The sequence below is a fragment of the Nomia melanderi genome, chromosome 11 (genome assembly GCF_051020985.1).
Source record: "Nomia melanderi isolate GNS246 chromosome 11, iyNomMela1, whole genome shotgun sequence".
In the NCBI taxonomy this organism is placed as follows: domain Eukaryota; kingdom Metazoa; phylum Arthropoda; class Insecta; order Hymenoptera; family Halictidae; genus Nomia; species Nomia melanderi.
The window spans coordinates 7,029,212-7,052,550 of NC_135009.1; the positions used below are offsets into that span (position 1 = coordinate 7,029,212).

A 23,339-nucleotide genomic window follows, 5' to 3' on the forward strand; every position below is an offset into this window, starting at 1 on the left:
ACAATGTTAGATAACTGTTTTGCTCCTGGAGAATTTGATGTTGCCACTTGCAGACTTCAAGTTCTCTTATAAAGAGAATGTGATTCAAGAATAGAAAGCTACGTGTTCTTTCTTCAAGAAGTTCGAACTTCGATCCATCGAGTTGGAGGTTCACCCTTTCCCTTCTCTTTTGTTGGCTTCGCCATTCTGTTACACACTTGATCCTTGATTCTTTGATCGCCTATGGAACTTCGTAGTTCCATGCCCATAGCGTTAACACGCGATACAGCAGACAACCTCAAAGGATGTCATGGCCAACCCATTGATCAACTGACACGCGTAGAACCGAATTCGATGGGTAACGCTACTACCTTTGCGCGGCTGACAAAGCGCCTGCTCTCTTTATCTTTCGGCGAACAATCGAAATCCTGTGAATTCATTTGGACGCTTTGATTCAAAGCGACCGAATGATCCTCTAGAGAAGGTGGGCGAGCTTCCATGATCGTTTCAACGGATGTCGGGGAGAGGATTTTATTTTTGTCGAAGGTCTCCACGTGACGATTCATTTTTTTGCCTGTGCTCCTTGCGACCCAGGAATTCTAAAATGTTGTTTTCAGGGCTTTCGCCTGAAATTTCAGATTTTTTGGGAAAATTTAAAAAGCTGAATCGGGAGTTCATAGAAATTCAGTGAGATTTGTTAATGTTGTGTAGAAGCACGTAACGGTTTTTCGTTGAACTGAGGGGGATCTAGGAAATGTATGCGATGTGACGAATTTAAAAAATATGTGTGATACAGAGGGTTTATGAAATATTTAATTTGAGAGATGTAACAATAATGTAATAATTGATAATATGTAGTTGATTTGAACGCTTGAATATTTAGAAATTCAGAAATTCAGAAATTTAGACATTTAGAAATCTAGAAATCTAGAAATCCAAAAATCTAAAAATCTAGAGATTTAGATTTTAGTTTTTTTGAGAATGTAAGTCTATAAATTCATACCTAACCATCTATAAACTATAATTCCCACGAACAGAAGTCAATACAAAATTATCTATTAAAGACGAAGTCGCAATTTTTTCTTTATTTCAGCGGACATCTTCGACGAAACCTGCAAGCAACTGGAACCATATCCCTCCTTGAAACCGAAATGCTTGGGCGGCGGAAGAATCGAGCACGATCCCGACGCAAGGACCATCAAAGTCTACGGATATTCCCAGGTGAATTGCAGAGCTAATTCCTCGCGATGAGCCGCGTTAACTTCATTGATTATCCATCAGCCCATCGCGACACCGTCCCAGGCTCATCGCGAAGTGCTCGACACTTGAAATCCTCGAGAGCTTACAGTTTACACTTTGAATCCCGAGTAATTCGACGATAACCTTGCTCTTTCAATCTATATACAGTTATTCACAAAAGTACTCTACTTACTGTATAATCCATTTTATTGTGTATTTAAGAAATGTTGAGATTGCAGTTACCTTATTTTATCAACATACAACGGATACACAGTATTTTATGTTTCCTGTGATGTTATTCTATTATGTATGGTCCATTCAGATCCATTACTTTCGACTGGATATTGTGGACAGATTACCGAATAAAGTTATATTTTATTTGGTAAATATTTACGTCGGTTTTGATCGATGTAATTACACAAATATATATTCTAACTGCCCCCTTTTAAACCTCTAATTTCCGAGATCTAATTACTACATGCATCAAAACGATGGATTCATGATTTCGTTTTCTACAAGTATTGAAAAATATTTAAGTTATTAAAGAAACTGATTCACTAATGCGCACACTGAGTTACAAATGCTTCGAAATTTCGATGAGTTTCTACAAGAGAATTAAATAAAGTCAATTCGACTGCTCGGTAAATGTAATTTTAAGTTTCTTTGTGAATTTTAGTATAAATTGTAGTACTATTTGCCGGAAGATTTAGTTCGACGAAGTGTTCGTTGCTCAACACAAAGGTGGTAAACATTATTTCAGAAGGTTTGGAATGATTAATTTCAACCGGTGGCCCTTAAACTTACCGCTTATTCCGCTAATTAAACTTCGAACAACTATGGATGCCGAAAAATTCGCTGCGACAAGCCGAGATGTTGAGATAAAATATTGATTCCGTGGTCGAGTCGAACGCGAAAGTCGGGTCGGATCGAAATTAGATGAGAATTGCGGGGCGGAGGTGGATGAAATTGGATTTTGCGAGAAATCTTGTTTGCGGGGAAAACTTGGCGAGAGTCTGCGCGATTTCGAGCGATTAGCATAGGGGATTGATTCAATTAATCCTCGCCGCTCGTGCGAGCGCGAGGTTGTCACTTGAACCGGAAATATTCATGATTCCGAGAGATGCACGATTATCAAAGACGACTAAAGCGTTGAAAAATATAGCTGGAGCCCCTTCGATGGACTGTTTAAGGGCTTGTAAAATGTAGAATGAACCATCCCCGAGAGAAAGCAATTTCAACGCCGCCTCGGGACTGGTTTTTTCTTACCACGGATTGAGAACGAGTTGGCAATTGATTCACTGACATCCTTTGCACGGACGGGAACGCGGTTTTTGCGCTCCTTGCAATTGAAGCGTTTGTAATTAACGGTAAAATTACCGGATAGATGAAAGTGAGCCATTCGAAAACTTTCGTTTCACTGTTATCGAAATTATAAGGATGTTTTTCTGAGAAGTTGCAAAGTAATTTCGTGAAGTGTATAGACAGTGAAGAAGAAGTTATGAATAAATTATTCTAAATAGATAGCGGGTTTTTATGCAAATTCAGATTTTTAAGAACGTAATTGGAGAAGTAAAATTACGACGCAAAATAGTTTTTCCCCAAAATATTGTAAAATGCATTTTCTCGTATTGCATGTATTCTGTGTAATATTTTTCGAGTTTTCCATAAAGATCTGCAATCTGATTGCAAATGGTTGGGTATTCTAGGGTTAATGAAGATAACAGTTTTTTTTAAATAATCATTGTATTTTGTTTTATTGGTTTTCAGGGCTTTGGAAAAGCAGACCATGAGGTGTCCGGCGGACTGTTGAAGGAGAAGTATCCTGATTACACAATTACTTGTTCAGACGAGGGCTACTAAGGGAGATAAAGGAGAAAAAAGTCTCTAATTATAAAAAATAACACGCAACAATAATACTTTTAACAATATCTGAATAAAGCCAACTATTTATAACGATACACTGCGGTTGCGTTACCATGTAATTTAATCTGATCCTGACATTTACCGATATTCCGATTATTCATGACACCAGCCGATTATCAATACAAATTACTGGACCAATCATTCACATTTCGATCAACGTAAATTCGCTGACGCCCTAAACATCGACCAATAATTAAATCGCGTAATTGGAATTGATTTCATCGGACAAGCTTAATTATTAATTAGTTGTAATTCGAAGAGTACTTCCAGTGCCATCTAACGTAGAATACTGGAAACTGATAACTGAAATAAGTCTCGTCTGTTAAAAGGGGTGTCGGAAACATCTATATCGACAGTGGTTAATCACCGACGAGAGATAGGATAGACTAGATCATCGACGAAAGATAGAATAGACTGGATCACCGACGAGAGATAGACTAGACTGAACATCCGATGTAAATTTTTGCCAGACACCGGTTAGGTTATGCAACCCCTTTACCAATGCGGCGTCATTTACCATCTTTCCAACACAGTATAAATAAGTACAAATAAATCAATTAACAACGTGTTCTTTTTTATTTCATTGTCTCAATATTAAATTTTCCGATCTCCTTAATTTTATTAAATGATCATTTCCAGTTTAACAACAACAATTAAGCTCGGTAAAGCTTCAAAATGAAAAATGATTCGACCCTTTGATATAGATAAATAATAATATAGCAATACAGTAGCAGAAAAATATATTAAATATTTATTGTTCAATATTAAACATTATACAACTATTTTACTTCAATTCACCTAACTTTCGAGTTAACCCACTGCCCCATAACCACATGATCGACTCTTGAAAATTATAAACAAAATTCAACAAGTATAAATATTACCTGATTCTCTTGAATTCAAATTAAATATTATTATTTTATCATCAATAATTATACTTCAAAGCAAACATAGACATAGAGCATGTCTAGAATACTTCTCTTTTTTTCAATCAATTAACGGCAAAGTAGTTGTATCGATCACAGTTGAGAAATAAATTATAGGGCAAGAGGTTCAGAAAGTTCGCAATTTCCAGCAAACGTTTATTCGCACTGCGCACAAAAAGAACAGCGTTCCTTGCGAAAAAAACAGCTAAAGGGAAGGAAATAAAGGGTTGCCGTTGTTCCGGCCAAGTTCGTTTCCCAGTTTTCTTCTCCGGCGCCTCTTCATAGGTTTTTTTTCTTCTTTTGCCCAGCGAATTTCGCGGTTCCAGAGTCAGCGTTCGCCGCGTGGCGAACTTTCCGGCGTGTTTCCCTTTTTATCAAGCCGCGCCGGAACTCGTTATTATTTTATTCCTGTTTCAGCTATTGTTCGGGGTTAGCGATGCAGATTCGCGGAAATTGCCGCGCCAACGGAAGCGAGAAGCATTAAAACGGACCATTTACGGTTTTACTCGAAGCTGTTCCCGTCACGTGATCACGGGAATAAAAACCATAACTTTCATCGATGGAAGGATCGTATTCGGTTTACAGTCGGAGATGAAATAACTGGAAATTGTTTGGCGAATGGAAACCTTTCGAATTTCCAGGCAATACAGATTCGTGGGAATTGTGTGATAGAATAGAAACGATAAGGATTATAAATCGTCTGGAAATCTATGAAACCAATGGGGTTCTAAAATGCAGTAATCCGAATCACGTTCAAGGCAATAATATTTCATATTTCGAGAATAATTAATTATATTCTATTTCTCGTGTTTATTTTATAATTACTTAACACTAGGTAACCGCGACCGTTCAAATGACGGGTTTCAGTTTTCTCATTTAATGACTACCGATATCTTAAAGGTATTAACCATCCGTTTCGCTGCGATGCTATAATGAATACTCAAACAAACCGGAAAAAAATCTATCGTTTCAATGTTCATACGGATCACATACTAATCATGTTAAATCCTCGGTTGCTCTAGCATTAACCTTCCACTCATACACTATTTGCCAAAACGATTCTTACGCGTAATGCTCCAGCAACGAATCCACTTTCTTATCTCGTTAAATATCTCCGTTCGATACACAATAAATATTCACATCCATTCACTTGACAAGACAAGAAGAACAAAGAGAAGAATAATAGACACGTACAATTGGATATACGTTTTATTGGTCCAGCTGTTCAACTACATAGAACTATTTATAAAACTTTACAAAATGCTCAACGTTTCATAAATCGGGGATGAGGGGGGGAGTTACCTTGTATACGTATTTACAAGGCGAAGAAAATGATCGTAAATGTTTACAAGAAGCTTTGTTCACGAATCGGTATGTATATATCGTTATATATACATGTATATATATAATATATATATAATTGTATACATATCAGAGATTTCTCGAAATACATCTAACAGAGATTCTCGGGAGCAGGTTGTGGGATGGGGAGAGGGGAGAGGGGAGAGGGAGTGTCGATGTTGAAATGACTTTCCGTTTCGAAGTCTATTTGTGATTGTGCAAATACGTCCTGTAAAGCTCAGCCTCCGTTTCTCCTACGAAAAGTTTAATACGATTCTATAGAACAGTTCGAAGTCAACAGTCTTGGCTCAGCGACGCTTCCGCCGGAAGTTTCAATCTTCGCTCGCCGTGTTTTCAAAATGTCGCTTTACCTTCGCCCGTCGTTCACATCTTTTTAAGCATACATCTTTTGTTCATTGATAATCAAATAGATCGTGATTCATTAAGTCTTAGGCGGTTCCAATGGAAATTCTGTAATGCGAAACGAAGGAAGGATCGAACGGTTTTAATATTTTATGTGTTGTTTGTTGAAGTTTCCGAGGGGACTTCTCTTTTAATTTTGCTCTGGAAATTATTGAATTTGTGCGGGGATTCGCAGTTTACATGGAAATTGAGAGTTCAATGTTTTTCGATGAGAATGCATTCGAGCGTTGTGTTCGGTGGATGCCGTTTTTGTAGAAACCTCGATTTTTTTGCGATCTCCTTGCTTTGGAAACCCTTTTATTGGCACCATTGCTAGTAATCACGGAATTATTAAAAAAAAAAATTACGGTTAAAATTTCAAACTTCAAATTTCAAATTTCAATTTGATTAGACATTGAATTTTTTAATTGAGATTTAAAGATGGTTTTTAAGTCTAAATTTGAAAGATGGATTAATATTTCTCTTCGAAATCGATGCATAGTTCCTATTTAATTCGATTCATTTTTTTAATATTAGAATTCGACAATATTAAAATTCGAATTGCAAAGTAAAACTATGGTATTTAACCTTTCGACTCACAAATAATACACGCTTTTCATATAAGAATATGAAACACCACGATTTTCCATTACCTTCCTGCTGCTTCTGACGGAAACTCCCAAAGAACAATTATCAAAGTGTGAAGGACTAACCCCGTTAACGAGCAAGCATTGTTGGTTCTTGGGTCGCCTGTTCGCACACTCGGGTTTACACTGAAATATGTGACTCTTGGTGTATGTATATTCGTTTCTGTGTCTGTATGTGTATGTGTGTTTGTGTTTGAAACATTATTATATGCGGTGTCCTATAAAAATTGGCAGTATACAAACAATTCACCACAGAGAGGAATGAAGAATTCGAAACGAATCGCGTTCGTTCGCCTCCGTTTCCGTCGAGCGGAACTTCCGCTTCTGGGAATCTACGATTTACACGATTAAACGATTACAGAAGTGCTTCGAGTAACTTTCGAAGTGTTTTAAACGGCTGCGAGGTAAACGAACATCCTGTAACTTTGAATTCTTGTGCTTTTCTAGTTTCAATGGCTTCCAATAGTTCAATAGCTCCAAGGCGCGTAGAAATAAAGTTACCGGACATTCATCGATCAAAGAGCGCCCCTCGCCGCCATTTTGGTTTCACGAGCGAGCAAATGAATCCTCCGAACATTCATCTTAGAAATCAGATCTACATCGAGAATGGGATATAAAAGGGAATTTGTCGAAACGTGAGTTTAGACAGCGAATTTTTATACAAAATAAACATTTCTTAAAGTGTCTTAAATAAATATTGAATAATTATATAATTATGTGTATATATAGTAATTAAATAGAGAAATAACTTGTAGGAATCGAAAGAAATTGGAGTTTAGAGTCGGTACTTTGCATAAATTGACTTCGTATCTTAAGAATTTTGATAAAATTCTGAAATTCCTGTGCCCATTTCTCTGATGCATATTCTATGCACTATTTACATAAATGCATAAAATTCGCTGTCCAAGGGTTGTACATTTCAAAGGAGGTTCTGGAAGTTTCAACTTCGGACTGTTTCCATGCATTCTTAATGCGAATCATTACGAAGCAATTAACAGGACGATGTCCGGGTAAGTTCGAACAATGTAGCATTGATTTAACCTCTTAACTGGGAACGTCGTTGAAATTCAGTTTCGTTTGTCGATAGTACTTCGTTTTCGTGCTCATACGATAGGGGATTTTTCTGTTTCATGGAATTGTAATGTCCGGTACAAACCGTGCAATATGGAAGTGTATCATTGGGTCGTATGTGGATATTATTTAATTGCACACAATGTGGAGGATTGTTAATATCACGATATTAGCATGATGACATTAAACAGAGAATTTGTTGTAGCATACAACGTTAAAATAAAGTTCCGATAAAAACGAAAGTTAATCATTGGAAAATAATTAATTATCTAATTAATTTTAATTCAATTTAACTAATTCTAATGAAGTATTGAGCATGAGTAATACCAAATGATAGATTTATTTAATTTTACTGTAGTACTAGATATTCATAAAAATATTCATAAATATAATATTCATAAATAAAAATATTCAAAAATATTCGTAAATATTTATAAAAATTACGACAGACGAGTGGTATATTTCAAATTACAGTACTATTTACTTGATGTGTCTAGTTAACCTCTTAGGTACGACGCGCCACTATAGACTATCATTCAGACTATCCGAAAAACATTTTCCATCGTATTGTAAGTCCGAAACATCTAAAACAACGTTACAAAATTTGTATCGTATGTTCAAAGAACGATATAAGACGAAGATCGCGCTACGAGTGTGAAGATTGTGATGTAGGTTTATGTGTTACATACCCAATTGTATTATTAATTATTAAAGTTAATTGTTAAAGTTAAATTATGTGTATCATATCTTTAAGAAAAATTATAATTTAATCATCAAAAATTTTATTCCAATGTACTCGCATGGAGAACAGCACACATGGTAGTGCTGTATCGTTTACACGTAATTCGTGTTGAACTCTGCCGTACAGAGAAACAGCCTCGCGCAAAATTCAGCCGTGCCTGAGAGGTTAATACCAAATGTTATGTACACAAACTTAAATTTTATTTTCATTTATCAAACAAGTTCAACAAATACTTGTTTCCAATAAATACTTCATTCCTTATGCACATAGAACCAAGTGTTTACTTCCAAAATACTTAGTGAAAACTTGTAATTTATTGTTCATGCATACGACCCATTGTACAGCATTCGCTACATTAACACTAAAACTACCGAGCATTTCATTCATCAATACGTAATCCTTATAAAAATTGTAACAATAGATTTCTTCCGATATCTTCATATATTCATTATAGTATTGAAGTGAAATTATTTATTTTACAAATCATTGCAAATGTTTATCACTTTCGAGATATCAATACCTGCGAAATAAGAAAATTGAAACCCGCCATCTTGACGGGTGCGGTAGTTTCAGTGTTAATTCAATTCGTCTCGAATTTCGATCACGTTTGGCGAATACACAGTTGAAAGGTTGAGCGACAGTGAATAGCAGAGGTGTCTGTAGAAACGACTAAAAAAGCGGATCTTGTTCGCAAAATTTCATAAGTTCACAGTCTCGCTAGATCCTTTCGTCCTTAACAGGAATCCTTTTCTTCGAGAATCGATCGGGAGGCTTCGTACGCCACGACGCAGCGGTTCGCAATAAAATCTATCATGTAAAAACGATCTTCGGTGACAATCAAATGATCCTCGCGCGGTTAATAGTCGTGTAAACCTAGAACATTTAATATTCAGGTACTAATCATTTACCGTTTTGATGAGTGTGTTACCGTATCAAAGTCTTCGGTTGATGCTTTCTCTCTTTTTACTTGCTAATAGGAATAGAGTGTAACGTTTAATTGGTGCTGTGTGTTCGTGAGAAGATCTTGTTCTTTTTTTTGAGAGTTCGTTCGATTTTTCAATATTTTGCAGTGAAAAAATCGTGAAAATCAAAATGGTCGATTTAGTTGGAAAACAATTGTACAGAAGACGTGCCACTTTGAAAATTCAGGTTAACGTGGAAATCAAGATGGCGGATCCAGAAATGAAAAGAAGTTCGGGAAAATAGACAATTCATGTAATCGTGAAAATCAAGATGGTGGATCCAGTGTCCATGGAATATTTTTCTATTCCCTTGTTTCAATGAACAAAGTTATTATATCAAGAAATAATAATTACTACAATTAACTACACTTAATCGCATAAGTGTAATTAAACCAATTGCCAAAACTAACGAATTAATTATCATTAATTGTAACCTTATAATTAATAATAAATGCTCAACACCAATCAAAGGTTAATACCGACCCAAGTGTCCAGTCGATCCTTAGACGATAATTCGAATTGCAAGTACTATCAGAATCCTGGTGAACCTTTAATCAGCTAAGGGTAGAATACTTGTTGCTGCAGGGTGTACAATTTTTCTCCGAAGCTTCTGGAGTCTATACCTCATTTTTTTCTGTTTTTCTTTTTTGGAATTCGAAACGACGATTGTCCCTCTAGCAGGGACAACAATTGAGCTTCCAGATATAAATACATACGAGATACAGAAAAAATTCGTCGACTAGATAAGATCGTTTCGACCGTGTGTGCTCGGTCACTTAACACTAGAACTATCTAGCAGTCAAATTGACCTCTGAACATTTTTCCATAGAAATTTCAAACATTTATTGAGATTTCTATTGATTTATAATTCAGTTTCCGTTCTGCTAAATCAGTTTCTTTAGTAATTTCTCAGAGAATGATTTGTTTTACCTTTCCAATAATTGCAAGAAGAAGAAACCAGGAATTGGTCATTTTCACCTGTGTGGTAGTTCTAGTGTCAATGTTTGATCTCCATTTCTTTTGTTCGCTCGCACTCTTTGATTCTCTTCCCGGTATAATATGCGTAATTGTTCCTAAGTTGTACTTACTTTCGAGGTTCTCTACTGCACCTTAGACGTAAACGAACTTTCGACTAGCGACTCGTGTTGGCAATCTCCGGAGACCAGCTCCGTTCATTTTTTCATTTTTCTTTTTTGTTTCGATATATCATTCTCACTCTAGAAACTTAACTTTTCCCACGCCGTCGATCTATACCTTCACTTTTCTTTCGCGTTCTCATTAGTGTCCTAAGGTGTTACTTTATTTCGTGAACACGCACGGGAGGGAAGTATCGATCCATGACCTACGATTCACAATTGAACCATAAAGATTTCTGTCAATTTTCATCGTTATAGGTTGATTTCGTAAGACTGATGATTTGTAAAGTGAAACATCCATATTTTCGCTAAAGGGAAGTTTTAAACAAAGTGTCTTACTATATCATTACTTTCCAATTATCGAAGTATAAAATCTGTAATTTATTAAGAATGAAATAATACAAAAGAATAATTAATCTTGTATCGAAGAAAATAAAATGAAAATTTTGGTTGATAGTTTAAAGAAGGTGAACATACAGGGAATCTGGAAAGATTGAAGTTAAAAGGTTTCAGTTTATATTGATGTAATGGAGCTGATTGGATAAATTGATTAGTAGAGAATTAATTGTAACAGTTCATGGAGAATAGATCGATATTTCCCTCGCAGTAATATTGTACCTAAGAAACTATTAACACGGATAAGTATTTCCCTAACTTACTCTGATAATTTAATTGTAGATAAACTATATAAATTCCGTTTACGTACACACTAATACCATCGCCTCCGCCATCGATTGGCGAAGTTCATTAATCCTCTTAACGATACTTCAACAGTCTGAGATTCATTTCCCTAAAGTATATCCCATTCTGCGTTTTGATTTATGCGAGTCGTTCTGCCTATCATCGACAGCTTTTATTAACAATATCGCCCCTTCCGAACACTGTATTATTATTAACTTACATAACACATCTACGTTTGATATCTGTTCCGGCGTCGTTCAGGCTCCAGTCAATTAACGAGTTTTATCCAATTAAGTCTCTATATTACATATAGTAAAATAGTAAAAAAGGGAAATAGTAAAAATGTGAATGGTAAAAATGCTTGATTATAAAGTAATAAGAAAGTTAAAATATAAAGCAATAGAAGAAAAATATATAAAACAATAAATCTATTATAGAAGAATAATAAGGAAATTAAATCACAAAATAACAAAAAAGCTCAATCATAGAATAGTAATGGAGTTGAATTAGAAAATCATAAAAAAGTTAAATTACAAAACAGAAACATCTAAGATCACAACAAAGCACTTTCAATCTTCAAGATAACTATTATCAATATTCATTCCAACCAAACTCAATCAGTTAACAATTAACCCGATCTCGAAACCCAATTTCCTATTAAACCCATCAACGAAAATTCCAAGAATTCCATGACAAACAAAACATTAACAATCAACCGAATCTCAAAGTCCAATTTCATTTTGTACACCCATCCGATTCAGAAACTTCAAAAAATTGATCCCTGTTTAACCTCCTTCGAGACAGATATCTTTCTAAAGGAAAACAAAAGAGGTAGCTACGTTTCTGATACGTCGGATGGTGAATTTATTCAAAATAATACGATAAAATAAATTTAAAATATCAACGATAAATTGTTTTAACGGAAACAGAAACAAAAGGAAAGACAAAAATCGAAAAACTGATTAATTGCGCAATATAAGAATTGATATGAGAAATAAACTACAGACTTTTAAATCAAATTCAACACTAAACTTACAAGACGGGTCAAAAATGATCCATTCCTGATTGCTTCATTTTGCAACTATTATAAAAACAATAGGTGTTCTTCTAGAAAATAATTATACAAACTGATTTAGCAATACGTTAATTGAATTATAAATCAATTAAAGTCTCAATAGATGCGCTCTTGAAGTTTCTATAGAAGAATTTCAATTTAACTGCTCGGTAGTTTTAGTGTTAAAATTTTCAATCGCGGCTGAGATATTCATCGTCGGCGAGGCTCGCGAGCAAACAGCAGCAGCAGGCCACCTCGAAACGCGAAATTTACCGGCGGCCGAACGCAATCACCGTGGTTTGACCGAGCGGTAATCTTATACGAGGCTCGATGGTGTTGACACGCGTCACCTGGCCAGGCCTGCCCCGGGATCCCGGTCCAATCGAATTTCCGATGACGCGCGATTTCGGTGTCAGCCATCCACGCGGAGTATCCTGAATGCCGTGTCTCGCGATAATAGCTGCCGCCGTATTGTCCACGGATATTGCGCGCGCCGAGGATCCGATCGCGGCGAATTTTGGAATAACGATCAGAACCGATCTCCGAAAGAACCGTGGCAATCGATCTATAAACGCTTCACAATATAATAGAATAACGTTAATATAATAGATAATCGTGTAGGTAATTACAGGATAGATGGCCCCGTTTTGTTTAGATTGTTAAGTGTCTGTATTTTCAATCGCTTTTTAGAGGTATACTGAACCTTGCACAGATTTTTATTTAATTGTTCTTTTTATATGTATTTATTTTCATGAATGTGGTTCCTTTTTGTAAGGTATTAACACCAGGTTTACGGAACGCGTCAATTTGACAAGCATTGAATTTCATGAACATTATTTAATTAATGTTTAAGACAATTCTGATTGATTCCAATAACGCAAATGTGTATTTTAATTGTTTATCTTTAAACTAATTTCCGTAATCTAAATGAATAAACATGATTATGACGTTTTTTTAAAAAAAGTGGGCCATCTTTCCCTGACTTACTATAAATATAATAATATAAATATGATGATAAGCTTCGATTATCCGATTTAACCTTTTTCCCAATAATATTGTGTCAGATTCGCGATGAGAATTTTAAATTGAATTCGCATGCTTCGTTTGTTTATGTCTATTTTTGACACTAGAACTACCGAACAAATAAAGTGACAGGGTGGTAATTTTATTGATTGGTAATGTTGTTAATTGTAATGTAATTATGTCTTGGATAAATTGAAGAATTAAAATTAAAGTGAATTATATTTGTCGAGTTCTGAGGTACCTTCCATTGCTGTATCCGTGAAAATACAAAAGTTGATTTTAGATTTCAGATTTTAATGAAGCGTCTCAACGCACAATTTTAATAATTATAAAATAGTAATCTTCAAAGGGTAGTCTGGAAGTGCTAGTGTTAATGAAAACCCGCGGATACTCTTTTGGCCCTCAACAACACTTCCGCCGTTCCCCATTGTGAATGTCGCGCGCCTTTTCATATATTAAACCCGCCGCGGATCGTTACTCGTTTATAACTTCGATGAACGTGGAAAACAATGAAATATAGGTTGACGGAATGCAATAAACTTCTTTTGTTTTTCGGTGATTTTAATGAGACCGAACCGAACAAAGTCTCGCCCGATTCTGGCTTAATTAAAAACACAATTGAATCGAACCTCGGTTCTCGCGTTAAAAATTTTCATAAGCTAATTTAAACAAACACATTGTTCCTGAACAATGTATATTTTACTAATTGCACAGGAAAATTGTAATCAGATAGAACAATTAACTAGAAGCCTATTTCCCATATCCTAATTTCCACCTCAAATATAAAGTAATTCAAATATCACATAATCAAATACTCCAAATTACTAATATTTCCACAATTTAATAAAAATACACTAACCAAACAGTCACTTCTTGTACCACAAATCCTATTCCCATCTATTATAAACTCCCAAAATCCTCATTATATCAAACCCAAACCCAATGCCCAAAATCTAACCTCGTCCTCCATCATCCATGTCCCCTAAAATTCCTAAGGACCCTCAGATCCAACTGAGCCTCAAGCTCGATCTCCATCAAAGAGCTTCCTGCTCGAAATTCAAAAACAGATTCCTCCAGTACGAGTATATAAGATTTTAAACGCTGGTGGTAATCTGCTCGATCACGGTGACGTCACGATGGCGCCTTGGTCTGCTCCTGTACGAGTCGTGATGGCTTAAACCCTCAGGAACGCTTTTGCTGGGTCTGAGGGGACCGTAGAACTGCGGCTGGTAGTAGTGTTCGGCAGTGTGCATCCTGTCGATGTCCCTCTCGCGCAGGTTGTCGTCGATGTCCAGTGGCACGTGGAGGGACTGGGACTTGGGCAGCCTGGGCCTTGGCGGCGGCGGGCAAGTGCGAGGTGGCGGGACAGCTGTAGTGGAGATGTGCGGGTCCGGTAGCACTGTCGGTGATGCTGGCTGCTGGCCGGATCCGACCAGGAAGAGCAATGCTGCACCGCACAAGGAACTTAACGTGCACGCGTAGTAACCCACCCTTGGTATGTACGCGTTCATGTAACCTGGAAGATTGAGAGTAGTGTTGCAAAACGCTGGGGTCATCAAAGCTACAATAATCAAGTTAAAGACTGAGTCTTGAAAGCTAGAGTTCTATAGAGCTCTAGTCTTCGAAGCTTCCAAGGTCAAACTTAAAGACAAAATCTTTCAAACTTTAAAATGCAATCTTAAAGACTAAGTCTTGAAAGCTTAAAGTTCTGTAAAGCTCGAACCTTCGAAACTACAAAGCTAACTCTTAAAGATTGAGTCTTTGAAGCTTCAGGATTCAAGTTAAAAACTGAGCCTTAAAAGCTTAAAGTTCTATAAAGCTCGAGTCTTCGAAGCTTCCAAGTTCAAACTTAAAGACAAAGTCTTTGAAACTTCAAAATGCAATCTTAAAGGCTAAGTCTTGAAAGCTTAGAGTTCTTCGAGCTTAAAGACTCGAGCGTTGAAGACTTCAGTTTTTGAAGCTCAACGTTCGCCCTTGTTTACATTGCTTAATGAGTATTGTCTACCACAGAAGTTACAAATAATTTTCTTACATCAACTATCGTCAGCGTTGGGAAATCTTTCGTTGGTATGAAGTATTCAGTTAATGTCAAAACTTGCTGAGAGTATGATGGAAAAGGGAAAGCTTTCTGAAAGCGTAAGTACCGAAATATGTTTCTCTCGACTTCTTGACTGTAAACGACGAGTCTCTGGAACCGTTCGTTTTTCATTAGCACTTCGTTTTTTATTACATACGCCTCGTTTCTTTGCGAATAAACTGGTTATCACTAGAACTACCGTATCCGTCAAAATGATGGATTCTAGTTTTCTTATTCTGCAATTATTGATATTTTAAAAGTATTGGATATCCAAAATGACTTTGAAAATAAATAGTTTCACTTGAATACTATAACGAGTATCTGAAGAAATACAGAAAATTGTATGGTTATAACATTTATAAGGATTACATATCAATCTTAATATCCGGTAGCTCTACTGTTAAGATATTACATACTTCCGCAGTAATCAAACGAAAATGAATTACCGGTTAGAGGAACTCCGAGAAGAATAGGTAGAGCCTCCGCGGCCTGCACGAGAGCCCAGGCCCGTGCGAAGTGTCTCGCCCTCAGTCTTTCGAGGGCCAGCATTTTCAGAGAGTAAAGGGCGCCACCGAGGGAAGCACCGTAGAGACCGGACACTAGGAAAAGCCCGTGGTAACCCTGCACACTACCCAACGCCACCTGTGCTATTGCTTTAATCAAAAGGAATATTTATATAACACAGTTGAATTGATCTTGCGAATCCTTTAACAACAATATTCACAAATGTATTCCATTAAATAATAGTCAACAATATTGATCAATGTCAAAGTATTCGTCAATGTTTTTTAATACTATAATCATCAATATCAATATAATTAATAGTATTTCAATTAATAATAATACATTGACACCAATTTGTATAATCAAATGAATTCGTTAACCATCTAAATTTCTTATAACAATAAGAAGTTTTCTCGAAAGGTTATTCTATTGATTAATAATCTATAAATTACTCTCAACAAATGAAGAAATAATAAACAATTTCGTCGCCTTCGTTAAAAAACGGTACTTTAGTATTAGCCGGACTACCTTTTTCTTGACTAAGTTTGCCTAATTTTCGCTAAATAATTTTTACTAATTTGTGGAGTTGGGAGGGGAAATGGAATTTCTCGTGGTGTTGGTGTGCATTAGAGGTTAGGTTCATTTTGCTAACATTTTATTTTGCTGCCCAAAGCGTAACTTACTCAAAAACCAGGTAGTCCAGTTAATACTAAACTACCCAAAAAACTTTCTCCCATAATCGAACCATTCAAACGCTCGAAAATATGAATTTCCGTTTGAAAACTTCAATTCCTGTAAACCTTCTCGTTCTAGCATAAGAGAGGGGCAAGGGAATTAATAATCGTTTCCATCCCTCTCTATAAGCGCCTTTCAGGCAAACGAGGGTGGAATTACTGCGACGCGCACAATGGTGGGGAAGGGGGGTCAGCGATAAATTTGAATCTACGTGTTTTGCAATTATTCGAGTACAGACGGGAAGGGAGAGCACGCCTTTGAGACGAGAGTGAGTGGCTCCCGTTCCCGGTAATAACACGACGCACTGAGGGATTATTTAATCAGAGGTCCGATAACGACAGCTCATAGCTGCACACTTGTGTACATACTTTGTTAATGACACTGTTATCCTTGTCATTACGTTTCTTCCATTATTTTCTCGCGTCTTAGCCTTCCGCGATGGACACTCGCTAACAGCGGCTTAAGACTTATTGAGTCCTGCTTTTTTCAACCTTTCTTCTTTCCTTCGTCGTTTGTTATCTTAGAAGTTCGCTGGACAAAGTGACTAACGTTATTTATCGAATTCTTGTAAATTTTAGTATTCACTTAATGGTTGAAAGTAAACTTTAGTTTAATATATTGTAGTTAAAAAGTCATTCAAGATCAAAAGTAAACTTCAGTTTAATATATTGCAGTCAAAGAATCATTCGAGAGTCTTACCGTTGGTATTGAAAGTTAAAGAAATTCTGTGAGTGGGTTTAATCACTTTGTTCTATGAACTTCTTGAATAACAACGGAATATAAATCTATTAATTAAAAATATATTATATTATGGTTTAATCTAACTTCTCTGTTCTTTCACTTGTGAAGTTATCACTTTCAAGTGAATGGCACGTTTCTCGAATATGGAAGAATTTTACTTTCACTTCCTCTAACAAATTTCAAGTATTATTAATTTTGTAATTTTTCTCATTCGATGTGTATTCAAAGATGTAGCACTGCATTTTTATTCTGACTTTTCGGGTATTGTTCGCTGGCCCAATATATTTTTACGAAATCGTTTTCCAAAGAATATAAAGAAAGGAGGAATATCGATCGCGAATAGCAATCTTCCACGTTAAATGGCGTCATTACGAGAGAAATTGCAGCTACTCTTTTGTCGAGTGCTGGATGTTCTTGAGGAACGCGCGCTTGTCATTTTTCAACACCCGGCAACCTGCACGGAGAAATAGAGGGCGAGTAATAGTTCAGCGCTGCTATTCAACGCGGCGCAAGGCGCAGTTTATTTTGTAATCCTCTTACAGCGCACGGTCATTAGCGGAACCGGAAATAAAGCAACGAAACGGTGTATTCCGCAGCGCGGACCGGCCCCGTTGGGTTTGATCGTGAAACCCGCTCGCGAAAATTAACGATCGACCGACCACGCAATTAATATCGGAACCGAGATTCCGATCGTTGGTATCGTTTTCCTTCATATTTCGCCGTTTTTTGTTGGAAGAGATCTTCGGGTAACTTGTTTGACGATTGATTGACCGGGTTAGGTCTGAAATAGTATAACTATTTTGCACTCCAAAAGTGTTCTACCGAAAATATCCAACACACTTTCTGATGAAGTATAGTCAACATTGCTTGAAACTAACTTAACGAGAAATCGTTCATGAATTAAAGAAAGAGGCTGTTTTATTTTAATATTTCACATATTAATGCAGCATATGAAACTTAACATTAAATAGATTAATTTGGCTGTACCAAGTGGTGTGGTGACGGAGAGGGGCCTATAGAGTGCAAAGGGTTAACAATGAATCTGATAGTTTAAAGAATTGAATTTGTAAAATTCTAATTTTTGTTTAAAGTTTAAAATATATGGGGTATAACGTGAAAGAGATTTTTTCAAAATTGATACCCTTGATAACTTTTCTTGTCATTGAAAAATGACTCTGGAAACTATTGTGTGAAATGTGTCAGGTATATAATTATTTAATGGTTTTTACGATTGATTTTGGTTTGCGAGAAAGTAGTTCTGTGTATTTCGAATTATTATCATTATTGTTAAAATTTTATAATGATTATCAAAGTAATTTAGGGATATATGTTTTTATTATGTTATATTAAATTATTTATTAAATGGTATTATGTGATTTAACATATTTTATTAAATCTCTGAAGAATCTGTTTGTTAACAGAGGTATTAATAAAATCGATTAATAATCCATTTATTAATGAACATATTAATCAAACCTATTAAGTTGATTCTTCCTAAAAATAAATATGTACAAAAGAGCTACTGCCATTTCTACTAGAATGGCATTAAACCCTTGTCACGTATCCTTTCACACAGGGCCAACCAAAAAAGGAGTGGCACGATGGAAATACCGCTCGCCCCTGATTACGAGTTACGTTCGCTGGGGAATTTTTCCTCGTACGTTTTGCATTTCAACCGTTGTCCCATGCGTCCCTCCTCTTTCATTCGCAACACCCCACCCCTCGTAACGTAGACGTATTATTATCACCGCGGTGTCAACGTACTTCCACGGTTCACCTGGAGTTACTGCACCATGCAAATCGACGCCATTGAGTTTCGGCGAGTTTGCGAGCTGCCGCGCCGAACTTGTGGATAGGACGTAATTTCGCGTGTCGATTAGTTTGATTAGAATAGCGAACGTTTGTAGAACACAAATTTTCGTCGAGCGGTTTTTGGAAACATGGTTTGAAAACATGGCTGCGGAATGGAGATTTATTTGACTGTAGGGTAGTTTTATTGTTGTCATACTTAGGTCGGAGTTATTTTACAATTTTTTACAGAAAAATGTTGTTAGTTTAGTTTGACTTATGATTCCTGTGATCTTAAGGTGAAAAATTTATATTAGAATATAAATTTTTAGGTAAGAATATTCTAGTAACCTGGTAATATACGTGAATATTTTATTATCTGTAGTAGTTAATTGGCTATATCTTCGTTTGGTAAGTTATAAATCCATTTAAAAATTTGGTTGTTTTAGAATTATTCAATTCTGTACTAAAAACGGAACAACATTTCCACAAGTAGTTGAGAATATTTGAAATATTCTGAAATCTATGATTTTTTGATAATTAAACAGCAAATTTAGTAAAAAACCATCGAATCAATTTGCACACTTAATGTATACCTACTTATATAATAAACTACATAGATATTCTACTTCTCTTACCACACATCATCATCAAACTACTTATCAAACAAGAAACATATTTTCTGTTGTCTGACTCGTAGCCGTCTTATTCCACTTATTCCACTGTCTACAACTTCAGTTCAACGTAATATATCCTTATTTTAGCGATAACAATGGTAAGTTTACATTTCCTCGTGGCGTTACGTTTACCTTAGTAAAACGCAAAGAGAAATTTACATTCCAATAATTTCCCAGGTGGCTCGAACGAAAATTAATTACGAGAAGAAAGACGCAGTAGAATTGTACTAGAACAAAAACCATTTTTGCGACCATTGTTCCATTATGATGTGAGGGAGCACAACGGTAAATTCCCCGCCACGTTTCCAGGCTCACCTTTCAGAAAAGTGTGTCAATAGTTACACAAACCGCGAGATTCGAATCTCCGCCCCCGCGTCCCGACACTTGAAAACGATTTCAATTCCAACAAGGAGGATGAAAATTTCACGTTCGACCGCCGATGAAATATTCCGACCTTCTCAAATATCCTCTATCGGTAGACCAGGGTTTTCCTTGGAAATATTCGTGGTCAACCCGCGACGAAATGGAATAATAACGCGTTAGGTACTTTAGGGGAACGTACTATGTGCTCTGTCTTTTTTCACATAAACGGTGTGCATTTTGGTGAAACGTCAAATGGAACGTAGTTCGAGAAAATTGGTTTACAATGTGAATGGTCGCATTTGTATTCAATGATGGAAAATAAATGATTGTGTATGAGTAAACATTTCTTTATATCGATTAAATATGAACTTCAATGAAAGTGTCTTAAGACTATTTGCAATATGACACGCGGAATTTGAAGTCTCAGTCATGTTGACGGTTGTTTAATTGTTTCAGTGTTGGTGGTATTTTCATCTCAGCATTGAAAAATAAAAAGAACATCGACAAACCTCATAATCCATAAACAACGAATAACAATACATTTCCCATTAAAAAAACGAAACAAAACGTTACATCTTGATCTCAAAAGATTTGAAAGAAAATAGAAAAAAGGAAAGATGCACTATTTACAGGATCTATCCGTAGATCGCAAAGAAAATCACATTCCAAAGTAAACAAAACACACACTTCCCTCGTCTCAGTTTCGAAAAACAAAAGAAACATCATCGACAAACCCCATGATCCACAAACATCGGACGACAATACATTTCGCATTAAAAACGAAACAAAACAAAACAAAACGTTCCATCTTAATTTCGAAAGATTTGAAAAAAAAGTAGGAAAAAGGAAAGTCGCACTATTTATGGGATAGCCCGGTATGTTCGTCATTGTCCCCGAAAGAAAAGAAAGAAAAGCTGGCCGCGGCCTGGCCAACCGTGTTGCGCTCGCTTTCCGTACCGAAAGTTCGTCGTCCTTTCCGCGCTTCTAAGCGTGGCCCTCATTCAGCCGCCGAGGCAGACGCCCTCCTCCCCCTCGCCGCGGCTCCATCAACCTTTTTGAAGCGGAGAGGCGAGCTCTCTTCGAGTGTCGGGGCCGCGTGCACGCGTCTTTGCCCCTCATTCAGCCGGCTTACCCCACGCTCGAGTCCCCCGGCACAAAGTATTTTCCATTCTGTCCCGAGTCACCCCCCACCCCCAACCCCGTTTTCACCTACGGACGCACCCCGTACGCGATTCTTCGACTCTTTCGCTTGGTTTTTTGCTTTGGCCAACGGCAACTAGCGAGCACCGTGGCTAGGGACATAGGAATCGTTCAACCCTTCCCGAAAAAATGTGACGAGTTTCCGTGAATTTGGACAGTACGGGTAGTTCGGGTATTTTTGTAATGGATAATGGAATTGAAGATTTGGGTATAGTATATCGTAGTAATACAATGGCAATGGTATGGTAAGTATTATTGTAGTATAGTAATTCGATTTAGCATATAAGGATAACATAATAGTAACAATCATTATTGTAATGTGACGATAATTGTAATTAGAATGGTAGTGGACTTATGATATGATAATGCTCATTACTATTAGAGTATAATTATATAATAATAACCGTTGTTGTGGTATACTAATAATTATCGTTACCATAATGGAAATTATAAGTCGTGATGGATCGTAGTATGATAATAATATAATAGTGAATTTTACAATATTTATAAAGAAGTTTATTATATTTGTGAGATATTTTTATATATAGCAGTGGTAACGATGGTATCTATGATAAGCGTAACAATAAATCAAATACCGATTGCAGTAAAAAGTAAACACAACATAATTCAAGGGATGAAGGGTTGAAATACTACCAAAGCGAATCAGAAAGTTTCTGATCGATGGATGGGTGTGTAAAGTCTACGGTTGCGGTACTTTAGGGGTGGATGTCACTTAGCGACACGTTGAGCAGTTAATGGAAGGGTAGAGGCTTCGGGTTGCTTTGGGTAAATGTTCGAGAGGAATTAACTTTTTTCCGAGAGGAGGGTAACTTGGACGTATCCTATCTCTTACGGTCTTGTCTGAGCAGCAATAGGGTTATATCACTTGTTGCGTGTGCCTCCGTTGGGAGATTAGCGAAATTTAATGGAGAACCACCTTTACTTGCGGAATGTGTCCAATCAAGGATGTGGATGTGACGGCTGAAGGAATTATTGCACTAATTATGTATTATAAAATTATATATTAAATAGGAAAGATGGTCTTGTTTGTACATTGAAAAAGTAGAGTATAATGATTGATCATTTTTAAAGAAAATATTTGGAAAATAATACATGTATTCTGGTATTTTGACATGAATTTTTAATAATATTTAATAATTTTTCTTGGCTGATTTATGTCATATTCATTCTCCATGTTTAGATAATATCATACTTATTCTCCTTGTTTTTGTAATATTACATTTATTAACCCCTTGTCCTACCACGAGTGAGACTCGTGCTGAAGATTTTCAACCTGATTCAACAAATATATATTACTCAGTTTATTCGAATTCAAAGTAAATATTATTCCTCTATAATCAACTATTACACTTAAAGGAAAGTACAGGAATAATATATGCTCAAAATTTTTCTCTCTTTCCAATAAATTATTAATGAAAAATTAGTCGTATCGATCAGAGTTGAGAAAGAAATCATAAGCCAAGGGGTTAACTAATGTCATATGTACTTCCCTTGTATTTATTCAAAATAAAGAAATTGAAATATTTCTGAATAATAAATAAAAGAAACATTTTGGTATTTTTGTATTTTATATTTCATGCTACACTTCCTCTTCCTCTAAAGGCTCTATTAGGAATGATGCTTAAAATGTACGCTACACACTATGACAAGTATACTAACCAACTCCTAGAAGCGCTGCTTGGCAGAGATACTGTCTGGACACCAGACACTGAGCAGATGGCCTGGCAGTAACGACTCCCCAAGTCGCGCAACCGAGAGCTGCTGCCAAGCCCAAACAAGTCTGCAGTAACACCACAGCGCTCGCCTCCAAACCATCCTGGTGCCCATGTCCAGCCTGCAACCGATGTTTCTCATTATGAGATTGCAGTGTTGAAGAGTAGGGGAATGGCATACATTTAATTTGAGGAATAATGACTTGTAATTATGAATTTAGAAATAAAGTTATTCATAGCAATGACAATTAGAATCCTGGACCTTTACACCATCTTGATTGAAACAGCAATATTTTTTGAAGAAAGATTATCTTAAATTTGAACTGTGTAGAGATTTACTTTCTTTATTTTTAATAAAATTACTTGCAGATCTAATTATTTGTCTTTGATTGCAT

At 36.3% G+C, this 23,339-nt stretch overlaps 2 protein-coding genes across 6 annotated transcripts in view; one reads left to right on the top strand and one right to left on the bottom strand.

Moving 5' to 3' along the window:
- The window catches only part of LOC116428856 (sex-regulated protein janus-A), a 105,622-nt gene extending 102,446 nt beyond the window's left edge, over nt 1–3,176 (top strand). For both annotated transcript variants that reach the window (XM_031981018.2, XM_031981019.2), the window contains exons 3-4: nt 1,073–1,200; nt 2,986–3,176. In XM_031981018.2, coding sequence (XP_031836878.1) covers nt 1,073–1,200; nt 2,986–3,078 — 221 coding nt within the window. In that variant the 3' untranslated portion in view covers nt 3,079–3,176. The remainder of the gene's footprint in view (nt 1–1,072; nt 1,201–2,985) is intronic.
- A 1,878-nt stretch (nt 3,177–5,054) lies between these two features.
- LOC116428851 (monocarboxylate transporter 10) overlaps nt 5,055–23,339 on the bottom strand; it is a 189,355-nt gene continuing 171,070 nt past the window's right edge. For all 4 annotated transcript variants that reach the window (XM_031981010.2, XM_031981011.2, XM_031981008.2 and 1 more), the window contains 3 exons: nt 22,892–23,066; nt 15,650–15,856; nt 5,055–14,642 (listed from right to left, as the gene is read on the bottom strand). In XM_031981010.2, coding sequence (XP_031836870.2) covers nt 14,221–14,642; nt 15,650–15,856; nt 22,892–23,066 — 804 coding nt within the window. In that variant the 3' untranslated portion in view covers nt 5,055–14,220. The remainder of the gene's footprint in view (nt 14,643–15,649; nt 15,857–22,891; nt 23,067–23,339) is intronic.